At 49.9% G+C, this 13,274-nt stretch overlaps 1 protein-coding gene across 3 annotated transcripts in view; it reads right to left on the reverse strand.

The window, feature by feature from the left end:
- Positions 1-13,274, reverse strand: part of ccdc170 (coiled-coil domain containing 170) — a 164,101-nt gene that overhangs the window by 107,631 nt on the left and 43,196 nt on the right. For 2 of the 3 annotated variants that reach the window (XM_085981822.1, XM_085981821.1), the window contains one exon: positions 7,082-7,399. The exons of the other annotated variant lie outside the window; for it this stretch is intronic. In XM_085981822.1, the coding sequence (XP_085837948.1) occupies positions 7,082-7,399 (318 nt within the window). The remainder of the gene's footprint in view (positions 1-7,081; positions 7,400-13,274) is intronic. 3 annotated transcript variants of the gene reach the window in all.

Below are 13,274 nucleotides of genomic sequence, written 5' to 3' on the forward strand. Positions count from 1 at the left end.
TTGACTGGACTCACGCGCCACCCCCTACACCCCCTCACCTCAGAGTCAGAAGGTAATGGATTTTGTTTTTTAAATTTGTTTATGGGATGTGGGCGTCGCTGGCAATGCCAGCATTTATTGCCCGTCCCTAATTGACCTTGAGAAGGCGGTGGTGAGCCGTCTTCTTGAACCGCTGTAGTCTGTGTGGTGAAGGTACTCCCACAGTGCTGTTAGGTAGGGAGTTCCAGGAATTTGACCCAGCGACATTGAAGGATCGGCAACATGCTACTAAGTCAGGATGGTGTGTGACTTGGAGGGGAACTTGGAGATGGTGGTGTTTCCATGCGTCTGCTGCCCTTGTCGTTCTAGGTGGAAGAGGTCACGGGTTTGGGAGGTGTTGCTGAAGAAGCCTTGGCGAGTTGCTGCAGTGCATCTTGTAGATGGTACACACTGCAGCCACGGTACACCGGTGGTGGAGGGAGTGAATGTTTAAGGTGATGGATGGGGTGCCAATCAAGCGGGCTGCTTTGTCCTGGATGGTGTCGAGCCTCATCCAGGCAAGTGGAGAGTATTCCATCACACTCCTTACTTGTGCCTTGTAGATGGTGGAAAGGCTTTGGGGAGTCAGGAGGTGAGACACTCACCACAGAATACCTAGCCTCTGACCTGCTCTTGTTGCCACAGTATTTGTGTGACTGGTCCAGTTAAGTTTCTGGTCAATGGTGACCCCCAGGATGTTGATAGTGGGGGATTCGGCGATGGTAATGTCATTGAATGACAAGGAGCAGTGGTTAGACTCTCGCTTGTTGGAGATAGTTATTGCCTGACACTTCTGTGGCGCAAATGTTACCTGCCACTTATCAGCCCAAGCCTGAATGTTGTCCAGGTCTGTTGCATGCGAGCATGGATTGCTTCATTATCTGAGGAGTTATGAATAGCACTGAACACTGTGCAGTCATCAGCGAACATCCCCATTTCTGACCTTATGTAGGAGGGAAGGTCATTGGTGAAGCAGCTGAAGGTGGTTGGGCCTAGGACACTGCCCTGAGGAAATCCTGCAGCAATGTCCTGGGGTTGTGATGATTGACTTCCAACCACCACAACTATCTTCCTTTGTGCTAGGTATGACTCCAGCCAGTGGAGAGTTTTCCCCCTGATTCCCATTGACTTCAGTTTTACTAGGGCTCCTTCATGCCACACTCAGTCAAATGCTGCCTTGATGTCAAGGGCAGTCACTCTCACCTCACCTCTGGAATTCAACTCCTTTGTCCATGTTTGAACCAAGGCTGTAATGAGGTCAGGAGCCGAGTGGTCTTGGTGGAACCCAAACTGGGCATCAGTGAGCAGGTTATTGGTAAGTGCCGCTTGATAGCACTGTCGATGACACCCTCCAGCACTTTACCGATGACTGAGAGTAGACTGATGGGGCGGTAATTGGCTGGATTGGATTTGTCCTGCTTTTTGTGGACAGGACATACCTGGGCAGTTTTTCCCATTGTTGGCTAGATGCCAGTGTTGTAGCTGTACTGGAACAGATTGGCTAGAGGCGCGGCTAGTTCTGGAGCACAAGTCTTCAGCACGACAGCCGGGATGTTGTCAGGGCCCATAGCCTTTGCATTATCCAGTGTGCTCAGCCGTTTCTTGATATCACGTGGAGTGAATCGAATTGGCTGAAGATTGGCTTCTGTGATGGTGGGGACTTCAGAAGAAGGCTGATATGGATCATCCACTAGGCACTTCTGGCTGAAGATGGTTGCAAATGCTTCAGCCTTGTCTTTTGCACTCACCTGCTGGGCTCCACCATCATTGAGAATGGGGATATCCATGGAGCCTCCTCCTCCCGTTAGTTGTTTAATGGTCCACCACCATTCACGACTGGATGTGGTAGGACTGCAGAGCTTTGATCTGATCCGTTGATTGTGGGTTCACTTAGCCCTGTCTATAGCATGCTGCTTCTGCTTTTTAGCATGCATGTAGTCCTGTGTTGCAGCTTCCCCAGGTTGGCACCTCATTTTTAAGTACGCCTGGTGCTGCTCCTGGCATCCTCTTCTACACTCCTTATTGAACCAGGGTTGGTCCCCTGGCTTAATGGTAATGGTAGAGTGAGGGATATGCTAGGCCACGAGGTTACAGATTGTGGTGGAATATAATTCTGCTGCTGGCCCTCAGGGCCTCATGGATGCCCAGTTTTGAGCTGCTAGATCTGTTCTGAATCTATCCTATTTAGCACGGTGGTACTGCCACAGAACACGATGGAGGGTGTCCTCAGTGTGAAGATGGGACTTCGTCTCCACAATGACTGTGCGATGGTCACTGCTACCAATACGGTCATGGACAGATGCATCTGTGACAGATAGATTGGTGAAGACGAGGTCAAGTAGGTTTTTCCCTCGTCTTGGTTCTCTCACCACCTGTCGCAGGCCCAGACTGGCAGCTATGTCCTTCAGGACTCGGCCAGCTCGGTCAGTAGTGGTGCGAACAAGCCACTCTTGGTGATGGACATTGAAGTCCCCCGCCCAGAGTACATTCTGCATCCTTGCTACTCTCAGTGCTTCTTCCAAGTGTTGTTCAACATGGCGGAGTACTGATTCATCAGCTGAGGGAGGGCGGTAGGTGGTAATCAGCAGGAGGTTTCCTTGCCTATGCTTGACCTGAAGCCATGAGACTTCATGGGGTCCGGAGTCAATGTTGAGGACTTCCAGGGCCACTCCTTCCCGTCTGTATACCACTGTCCGCCACTCCTGGTGGGTCTGTCCTGCCAGTGGGACAGGATCTACCCAGCGATGGTGATGGAGGAGTTTGGGACATTGGCTGAAAGGTATGATTCTGTCAGTCTGTTGCTTGACTAGTCTGTGGGACAGCTCTCCCAATTTTGGCAAGAGTCTCCAGGTGTTGGTGAGGGTTGACTGGGCTGGGTGTGCCGTCACTGTGTCCATAGCAGGTGCCGAGGTCCATGCCGTGTGGTCCGTCCGGTTTAATTTTATTATTTTGGTTTGTAGCGATTTGTTATAACTGAGTGGCTTGCTAGGCCATTTCAGAGGGCAGTTAAGAGTCAACCACATCACATATAGGCCAGACCAGGTAAGGACGGCAGGTTTCCTTTCCAGAGGACATTAGTGAACCAGATGGATTTTTACAATAATCCGATAGTTTCATAGTCACCATTACTGATAATAGCTTTTTTTTTTAAATTCCAGATTTATTTAATTAACTGAATTTAAATTCCCCAGCTGTTATGGTGGGATTTGAACTCACATCTCTGGATAATTGGTCCAGGCCTCTAGGATTACTATCCCAGTGACATTACCACTATGCTACCGTTCCTTTAATCCCCACTCCAGAGGCTTGAGCACAAAATCCTGGCTGACACTTCAGTGCCGTACTGAGGGAGTGCTGCACTGTTGGAGGCACCTTCTTTCTGATATGATGTTAAACCGAGGCCCCGTCTGCCCTCTCAGGTGGACATAAAAGATCTCATGGCACCATTCGAAGAGGAGCAGGGGAGGTCGCCCTGGTGTCCTGGCCAATATTTATCCTTCAACCTAAAAACCGATGATCTGGTCATTATCACACGGCTGTTTGTGGGACCTTGCTGTGCGCAAATTGGCTGCTGCGTTTCCTACATTACAACAATGACTACACTTCAAAAAGTATTTCATTTGCTGTAAAGTGCTTTGGGACGTCCTCAAGGTTATGAAAGGTGCTAAATGAATGCAAGTCTTGCTTTCTTTCTTTACTGGTGCCCATGGAGTTTGGCGCCAAAGCAGGAAATGGTAAGTGCGGCCAATTTCAGCATTGTTCCCAGTTTTCCGCTTGGTGACATTATTTACATTAATGTTAGTAAAGCGTGTACATTTTCTCCCAGGTGCACTATTTACACACTACCAGTTCCTCCAGGGCTGAGTTGGAGTTACGGGTCCTGATGTTCCTCAGTATGATGCTCCATCTTCCTGGGATGTTAGGCAGAGGAGGAAGGGGCGGAGGCCCTTTACGGTGAGTCTCTGCCCCATTTGCACTCGACGGACATTTTCTGGGGAGTCTGTTTAACATTTTAAACACCTTGATCAGTTCGCCCCTCCATCTCCTAAACTCAAGGGAATACAAGCCAAGTTTATGCAACCTGTTCTCATTTTACCCTCTAAGCCCTGGTATCATTCTGAGGGTTCCCCAGATTGGCTACCGTAATGTTGGCGGAAATCCCATTTATGTGGTGTATACAGGGTTCCCACCGAGGTCACGCCGCCGATCGGGGCAAAGCCCGAGGAAAATTCCTGGAGTTCGTTTATGGAGGGAGTGCTGCATTGTTGGAGGAGCCACCTCATGGATGAGACTGAAATGCCTAAGAATGTTCTGCCGCTCTCCATGATAGCTGTATAAGGCATCAGAGAAAGCAGCTGCCTCAGGCTCTGTGGAGGGCACTTTCACTCGAAGCAATATACAGTCGCCTGTGGCTGTCTTTGAAAAACCGTTGCCAGGGAGACACAAATGGCCTGGTACAGAGATGGGCCTGCCACTGGCTTTATCCTCTCTATTCATTCTTGCTTCTTATGCTCTGGTTTGGTTATCTCACATTGCAAGTCACTGAATCTCTGGAGCCTCTGCCTCTCTGACCTTCCTTGGAAGCAACTGGAGACCCTAAGCATGACTGCCAAAGGGACAGATAGGCCTCCTGCAGCTGATGTAGAATTTCAAGCAAGGTTCAAAGTTGAGCAGCAAAGAACTTTCTTAATTGGCAGTGACAACGGGGGGTGGGGGGGGGGTAAAATAAGTTTTTGTAAAACCCAAATCTTCTGATGCGGTGATTGTAGATTCTCTCACAACCTAATGAGCCCACATTGCAACTGATGCCAAAAGCACTGAAGATAGCCAACTGAGGGCTACCTGGGGAGAAAAGGTCTGGATTGTGCTCAAAAGACTCTTAAAAGTGTAAAATTGTTCTTTGATTATCCAAACTGCATGACTTGATGTAAAGCTCATATAGAACGTAAAATGATCAAAGCATATTGGAGCCTGACAACTTTAGCTGCAATGCTGTAACTTGTTGGATTAAACTGCAGGAGGAGAACCAGGGGACACTGAATTAAACTAGTAAAAGGTCATTTTGGAATTGATATCAGGAAATTCTTCTTCACACAGAGGGGGTAACTTTGACTTTGGGCAACAGTGAATTGGCAGCCCGTTCTACATCACATGACTGCAATGGAAATAAAAATTGGGAGAAATGAAAGACGGGCTGCCGATTCGTTATCGCCCAAATTACACTATTGCACAAAGTAAAAATTACCCCCCGAGGGTGATCAACATGACAAAATAAAGTTCCAGATATAGCAGTGGATGAAAAAAACCCTGTAATAATTTAAGAAACAATTGGATGCTGCAATGGGTGGAACACTGGGCTCTCTCTGGACAGATGAATTAAGATGGGCCGAATGGCCTTTCTTGTCCATTAATATCTTGTGATGACCATCCTAATGTAATAATACAGTTTGTGTTTGGTTTTTAGACCATGTCGTGATGCAGCTCTCCAGTGTCCTGCAGTTTCTTACCAATCTTTTCACATCTTTAAATCTACCCGTGTAAGTAAGAGATACTTTGATATGGGTCAACTGCAACTGCTTGCTTTTCCATAGCGTGCTCACATCCAGGGAACGCGGGACAATGAGAAAAGGTAGACACTGAGCACTGGGAAAGGGGAAGGGAATATAGAGGCTCGGATGGCGACTCAGAGATTGCATTCAATTACATTCATTGGGATTTTTACAAATAGCTCCAATTGTATCACCTTATCTAAAAGGTAACCAATATACCCAAAGCTCCCCAAAAGCCTCTCACTATTTATGAGCTACTTCCCCAGCAAAATAAAACTCATGCCAAGAAGAAATCCCTCCATTTGTATGTGCTTGAGGATCATGTAAGCTATTCAGCAAGTCAAAGACATTGACTTACAGCAACACCTGACCATAGGATTATGCGAGTCTGTGCAGCAGGCTGGTACAAGGTCCTCACTATTCCGCATATATTCTGATTGAGCCCGGTAATCTGTTCAGTCCCAATCGCAGGCTCGCCTCAACATGTAAGTGTGCTGCGCCTGGCCTCATCAAAGCCCGCCTGGATTGCAGGTTCTGGTCACTTATATGGTCCTCAGGAATCCCTGGGGAAGGCCTAAGCCCCCGACACGCGACACCCCCCCACCCCCGGCACCTACAGCCCTCTCTCCAATTGTGGGGGGCAGTGGGAAGGGAGAGGGAAGAGGGAGGCTAGTGTAGGGCCTGAAGCCCACTTCTTCCAGTCAACCCTCAAGTTTTGCTTGTGATCGAACAGGAAAATGAGGCAGGAGTGGCAAGAACGCCTGCTCCCAACCCATGAATATGTCAACTCCTAGCCAGCCAGCCGCTTTGTAGGTAGCTGCACTCTTCCCCTCCTCCACTTCCCCTTTCCGGGGAACAATACATTACAGGGCAACTTGAAAAGGAACTGACACCCGGTATTATGGGTCTCCACACCTACTTCCTGTGCTTTGTGCCCAGGTTTTTGTATTTCACAGCTGAGGTGCACCTTCGATTAATACAGGAACATAGGGACATAGGGACATTAGGAACAGGAGGAGGCCATTCAGCCCCTTGAGCCTGTTCCATCATTAAATTAGATCTGTACCTCAAATCCATTTCCCTCCCCGAGGAGTGAGGCCATGGAGGGATATGAGCACAAGGATGGGAATTCTAAATTTGAGGCATTGTTGCACTGGGGGCCAATGTAAGTCAGCGAGCACAGGGGTGATGGGTGAAGGAGACTTGGTGCGAGTTTGGATACGGGGCAGCAGAGTTTTGGATGAGTTCAAGTTCATCGAGGGTGGAAGATGGGAGGCCGGCCAGGAGAGCGCTGGAATAGTCGAGTTTGGAGTATGGATGAGCAGGAGATGGATTGAGGCAGGGGCGGAGATGGGTGATCTTATGGCAGTGGATCACCACCCCCAGCCCCCCAATTTCCCGGGTGCTAGGCAAACCAATGTCTGCCACTCCACTTCATCTTTAAAATGGAGCCTTCTTTCACAACTCTTTTTGGCCCTTACCTTCATTCTCTATAATGTGTAGAAACCACTTACCCTTTTCTTATCTTCCTCACTATTACAAATTTCACAGATTCTTTCTCTGATTGCTTTTTCAGTGGGTTCAACTATCACGTTGGTCTTGCCAAGCAGAGATGCCAGCTGATGCTTGAATGCCTCCAATTGACTATGAACCGCTTTGGCCTCACACACACTGGTCAGCAAACTCCCATCCAGCTCTTTGGAACGCTGTTCCCAGCTTCCTATCTCTAACTTTGAAGCTTCCCAAGCTCGTTGGGTTGAGTCCAGCCTGTCCTGTAGGATTCTGTTTCCTCTTTCAAGGTGGTGCTTAGCATGCAGTGTGTTGTCTAATTCCTGAGAGGTTATAAATAAAAAGAAACAAATATATAAACAGCAACTAGAAGCAATGGTTTACGATTACTCACAATCTGAGTGGGAAACAGTAATAATTATTGGGCAACCTAAGAGGATGTTTAAGCTAGTGGATGGGGTGCACTGCTGAAGTTAACATGGCTGGATGATCTTAATTCATAATTTCTCAGATAATGAAGCAGTCCGTGCCCGCAAGCAACAAGACCAGGACAACATCCAGGGTTGGGCAGCTAGGTGGCAAGTAACATTCACGCCATGCAAGTGCCAGACAACGATCATTCCCAACAAGAGGGAACATAACTACCTCGCCTTGACATTCAATGGCATCAATTAGCACCGCTGAATCCTCCACCATCAACATCCTGGACACCATTGACCACAAACTCAACTGAACCGGCCACATAAATGCTGTGGCTACTAGAGCAGGTCAGAGGCTGGGTATTCTGTGGTGAGTGGCTCACCTCCTGACTCTGCAAAGTCTCTCTACCACTTACAGGGCACAAGTCAGGAGTGTGATGGAATACTCCCCAAGACTTCTTCGGCAGCACCTCCCAAACCCGCAACCTCCCTCACCCAGAAGGACAAGGGCAGCAGATGCATTGGAACACCATCACCTCTAAGCTACCCTCCTTCATGGTCACTGGGTCAAAACCTTGGAACTCCCTACCTGACAGCACTGTGGGAGCACCTTCACCACACAAGCTGCAGCAGTTCAAGAAACATAGAAACATAGAAGATAGGAGCAGGAGTAGGCCATTCGGCCCCTCGAGCCTGCTCCGCCATTCAATGCGATCATGGCTGATCATCCAAATTCAGTACCTGGTCCCGGCTTTCTCCCCATACCCCTTGATCCCTTTAGCCTTAAGAAATATATCTAACTCCTTCTTGAATATATTTAATGAATTGGCCTCTACTGCCTTCTGTGGTAGAGAATTCCACAGGTTCACCACTCTCTGGGTGAAGAAATTCCTCCTCATTTCTGTCCTAAATGGCCTACCCCTTATCCTTAGACCGTGACCCCTGTTTCTGGACTCCCCGACCACCGGGAACATCCTTCCTGCATCTAGTCTGTCCAGTCCTGTCAGAATTTTATAAGTTTCAATGAGATCCCCTCTCATTCTTCTAAACTCTAGCGAGTACAAGCCCAATCGACCCAATCTCTCCTCATACGTCATTCCTGCCATCCCAGGTATCAGCCTGGTGAATCTTCGCTGAACTCCTTCCATGGCAAGAACATCCTTCCTCAGATAAGGCCCACCACCACCTTCTGAAGGGCAATTAGGGATGGGAAATAAGCGCCGATCTTGCCAGCGACACCCACATCCCGAGAATGATTTTTTTTTAAAAATGATCAGCGCATGAAGGATAAACTCAATAATCCTACATTCCCAACCATGCTTGAACACAGAGCTGGTCTAAGTTACAGCATTGTAGTGCTACCTCTGATCTATATGCTCTTTGAGACCGAATTTACCCTTATCCAATTTTTTCCCACTCCAATGGCTCAGTGCGCAACTGTGCTGTGTAGTATGGTTTTGAGCTAAACAGGCCCATGTTCAATCCTTGACTGATGCTCAGGTAGACAATCTCAGCGGGGAAAGCACATCTGTTTGTTTAGCAGTGTGGTACTTCAGTTATTAAAGTGAAAGATATAGGATGAATTCTTTGTGGAACTCCTCAGTCTGATATACCACAATCAAACCGCAATGCTAAAATGCACATCAGGAGAAAACTACTCTTGCCCGCAGTGGTCTCAAAGTCAATTATGGTACTCAAGACTGAAGAAGCATTAGGAGTGAATGAGATCTGACCTGAAGTACTGAACACAACTGTTCTGTATGGAATCAAATGGCTCCATCAAATCAGTGAAGTAATAAGGAAAGAAAATTGGCGCATTGTATGGTGGTGTAGGAACTGGGGTTCCTAGCCGAAGAATTGAGATCGACTCAGAAAATCAAAAACAATAAAATTTAATGAACAAACGAAGCTGTACAGGAAACTGTAGGATACAATGCAAATAGGTCTGGTCTGCTTGAAAGCCTCTCTGGAAACTGCTAGAAGGTTCCGAGCTCAACTGCTAGCAGGTTCCGAGCTCAACTGCTAGCAGGTTCCGAGCTCTGACATCATGACATCATCACGTTCTTCCCGCCGTTGAGAGATCACGTGACGGACGGCATGATGTCATCACGCGGAGTACAGGAAAGAAGCCCTAGTACAGTTAACGGATACATTAAAGGTGCAGCCCCCAGCTGTACTACATTGCTGTAAAAGGAATTATATACAATTGTCCGTAATCCTCTGGTGGTTCCGCCACATGCACCCCCCCGCCAGAATTGCTTTTAACAGAGAAGGTATGGCGAGAAGGGGGTCTGACGAGTCTGTCCGACCGACTGCGATACCCCGGCAGCTGGAACGGAGCGCTAGAAGACGAACTGGCCGTTGGCTGTGGTTGGGATGATGCCGCAGGCAGAGGAGAAGAGGAGGCCGGCTGTGGTCGACCCGGTGAGGCGGGCACTGGCGACTCGGCAGATGACTGTGGCTGTACTGGACCGGCAGTCGACCACGACGAAGCGGCTGAGCGGTGACGACTGGTTTGCTCAGATCCAGATGCGCCGGTTTCAACCGGTCGATGGAGATGTGGTCAGGCTTACTGCCGACGTCGACTGTGAAGGACTTGTCACCTGACGAGATGACGCGGAACGGACCTGTGTAAGGCGGTTTGAGCGGGTTTTTGCGAGCATCCTGCCGAATGAACACGTATTCTGCGCTCTTAAGATCCACCGGGACATGGGAGCGCTGCAGGTCATGATGCGACGTAGGCACTGGGATGAAATTCCTAGCTGCTTCCTGGTGGCTGACGAGCTGCTGAGCTGGGGACCAGGGTTCTGTGTGAGGAGGAAGAAAATCGCCAGGCACTCTGAGTGATTGGCCGTCAACCAGCTCTGTTGAAGAAGAATGCAGGTCGTCCTTAAGCGCTGTGCGAAGACCTAGCAGCACTCAAGGGAGCCTGTCCACCCAACTAGGCCCACGGAGACTAGCACGCAGTGCGGCTTTAAGGGGCCTGTGGAATCTTTCACACAGACCGTTCGCGTCTGGATGGTAGGCGGTGGCACGATGAAGCTTGGTGCCCAAACCTTGAGCTACGGCGTTCCAAAGCTCAGAGGTAAATTGAGGCCCCTGGCGGATGAGATGTCAGCCGGTACCCCGAACCGAGCTACCCACGACGAGATGAAGGCTCTGGAGACGTCTGCCGCTGTGGTGGCAACCAAAGGAATTGCCTCTGGCCACCTGGTAGTAGTGCGGTCTACCACCGTGAGGAGTTGAGTGTACCCGCAAGAGGAAGCGAGAGGACCAACCAGGTCCACGTGCACATGGTTGAATCGACGCTCCGGAACCGGAAAAGTGGCGACTGGGGCCTTAACATGGCGTTGTATCTTGGACTTCTGGCAACTCACGCAGGTATTGGTCCAGTCACGGACGTCGAGATGCATGCCCTTCCAGGCGAATTTCTTTGCCATGAGTCGTTGTGACGCTCTCATGCCAGGGTGTGACAACCCGTGGATAGTGTCGAAAATTCTCCTGCGCCATTCGACTGGAACGATTGGACGTGGGACGCCCATCGAGATGTCACACAGGAGTGTGGTCACTGTGGCCTGGAAACTGACATCAGCCACTTGTAAGCTGGAAGGTGCGGTCCGGTATGCGTGCACTTCAGGGTCTGCCTTCTGTTCTTTTGCCAAACCAACATAGTCGACTCCCAGGTGTAATGTGTGGAGCTGGGCGCGGGAGAGACAATCCGCCACCAGGTTGTCTTTGCCCGAGACATGTTGTATGTCGGTTGTAAATTCAGATATGTACGTAAGATGACGTTGTTGCCGTGCCGACCATGGTTCCGCTGTCTTGGCCATCGCAAAAGTAAGTGGCTTGTGGTCTACAAAAGCCGTGAATGGGCGTCCTTCCAGTAGGAAGCGAAAATGGCGGATGGCCAGAAACAATGCCAACAACTCCCTATCAAAAGTACTATACTTGCGTTCGTTCTTCCGCAATTGGCGGCTGAAGAAAGCCAGTGGTTGCCATGTGCCGTCGACCCACTGCTCCTGTACTGCCCTGATGGCATAATCAGATGCGTCGGTGGTAAGGGCAATGGTTGCGCCCGGAAGGGGATGTACCAACATGGTCGCAGCAGCCAAAGCGTTCTTAGTGTCGAGGAAAGCCTGGTCCATCTGGGGTGTCCAATCGATCGGGTCTTTGCCCGATTTACCTCTGAGGGCCTCATACAAAGGTTGCATCAACAATGCCGCCTTGGGGACGAACCAATGATAAAAATTGACCATTCACAGAAACTCCTGGAGGGCCCTGATGGTCTGAGGAAGAGGGAACGAGGTGACTGCTTCCACCTTCGTGGCCAGCGGGACGGCGCCTTCTGAGGTGATTCTGTGTCCCAGGAAATCAATGCTGTGCAACCCAAACTGGCACTTGGCCGGGTTGATAATAAGGCCATGTTGGCTGAGATGAGAAAAAAGGGTACGCAAGTGCGTAATGTGTTCTTTCGTGCTGTTACTGGCAATAAGGATGTCGTCTAGGTAGATGAAGATGAACGGCAGATCGCGCAACACGGAATCCATGAGATGTTGGAAGGCTTGTGCTGCATTCTTCAGCCCAAACGGCATACGAAGGAACTCAAAGAGCCCGAAAGGTGTGATGACGGCAGTTTTGGGGACGTCCTGAGGATGCACAGGCACTTGATGATAGCCTCGGATGAGGTCTACTTTGGAAAAGATGGAATTCCCTGCCAGATGGGCCGAAAAATCCTGAATGTGAGGAATTGAGTACCAATCCGGTGTGGTAGCCTCATTCAGGCGTCTGTAGTCGCCATCCGCCGCCCGGCTTAGGAACAATGTGTAATGGCGAGGACCAAGGACTATTCAAACGTCGAATAATACCCAGGCGTTCCATTGTATGGAACTCCGCCTTGGCGGCCGCGTGTTTGCCGGGTTCCAGCCTTCGAGCTCTCGCATAAACGGGGGATCCTGTCGTGGTAATGTGGTGCACCACACCGTGCCGCGCGACTGAAGAAGAAAATGTGGGCCTGCTGAGCTCAGGGAACTCACTGAGAAAACGAGAGAACTCATTTGGAGATGGGACTGCACAGGCAACTGACCAAGACATCGCGGTGCTTCGGTGGCAGGGGACCGAGTAAAAAGTGGAGGCACTGATTAGCCGGCGGTGTCGGACGTCGACGAGAAACCCGTTTGCGCAGAAGAAATCTGCCCCCAGGATGGCCTGTGAGACTTTCGCCGTGATGAACTCTCAAACAAAACGTTGGCCGCCAAAACTCAACTGGACCCTACGCTTTCCGAACGTGCGAATGACCGCACCATTGGCTGCCTCGAGGGGGGGACCTTGACCGCCGGATTGAAGATCTAGCTTCGACGCTGGTAGGATACTGCACTGGGAGTCAGTATCACAGAGAAAACGTCGCCCTGACAGGGAGTCTGTAATGTATAGGAGTTTCCCTGCGGACCCGACGGCCATCGCAACTCCGGCGCGTCCCTTAGGCCTTATTGATCTTCTCAGAAACCGCTGGTTTGAGGTAGGTTTTTTTTTTTGGTGAGAAACTGCAGAGCGGACGGCAATTTATGGCCTTTGCGCCGAAACGAGCGTGGTATGCACACCAGCCTGCAGGAGGAGGAGTCGGATTCGCTCTTGTGGGGGATGGGCGCCTTGTGGCTGCACAAGATTGTTGTGAGACGGTGAATATTTTATCCGCTTCCGTGGCGAGTTCAGCACAATCCGTGATCGCGGAATTGGCCAAGGCCGTCTGTACTGGCTCTGGTAGTTGACAGAGAAACAGCTT

This window comes from Somniosus microcephalus, chromosome 3 (assembly GCF_052327205.1).
Source record: "Somniosus microcephalus isolate GS21.2 chromosome 3, FLI_Smic_1.0, whole genome shotgun sequence".
Classification (NCBI taxonomy): Eukaryota; Metazoa; Chordata; class Chondrichthyes; order Squaliformes; family Somniosidae; genus Somniosus; species Somniosus microcephalus.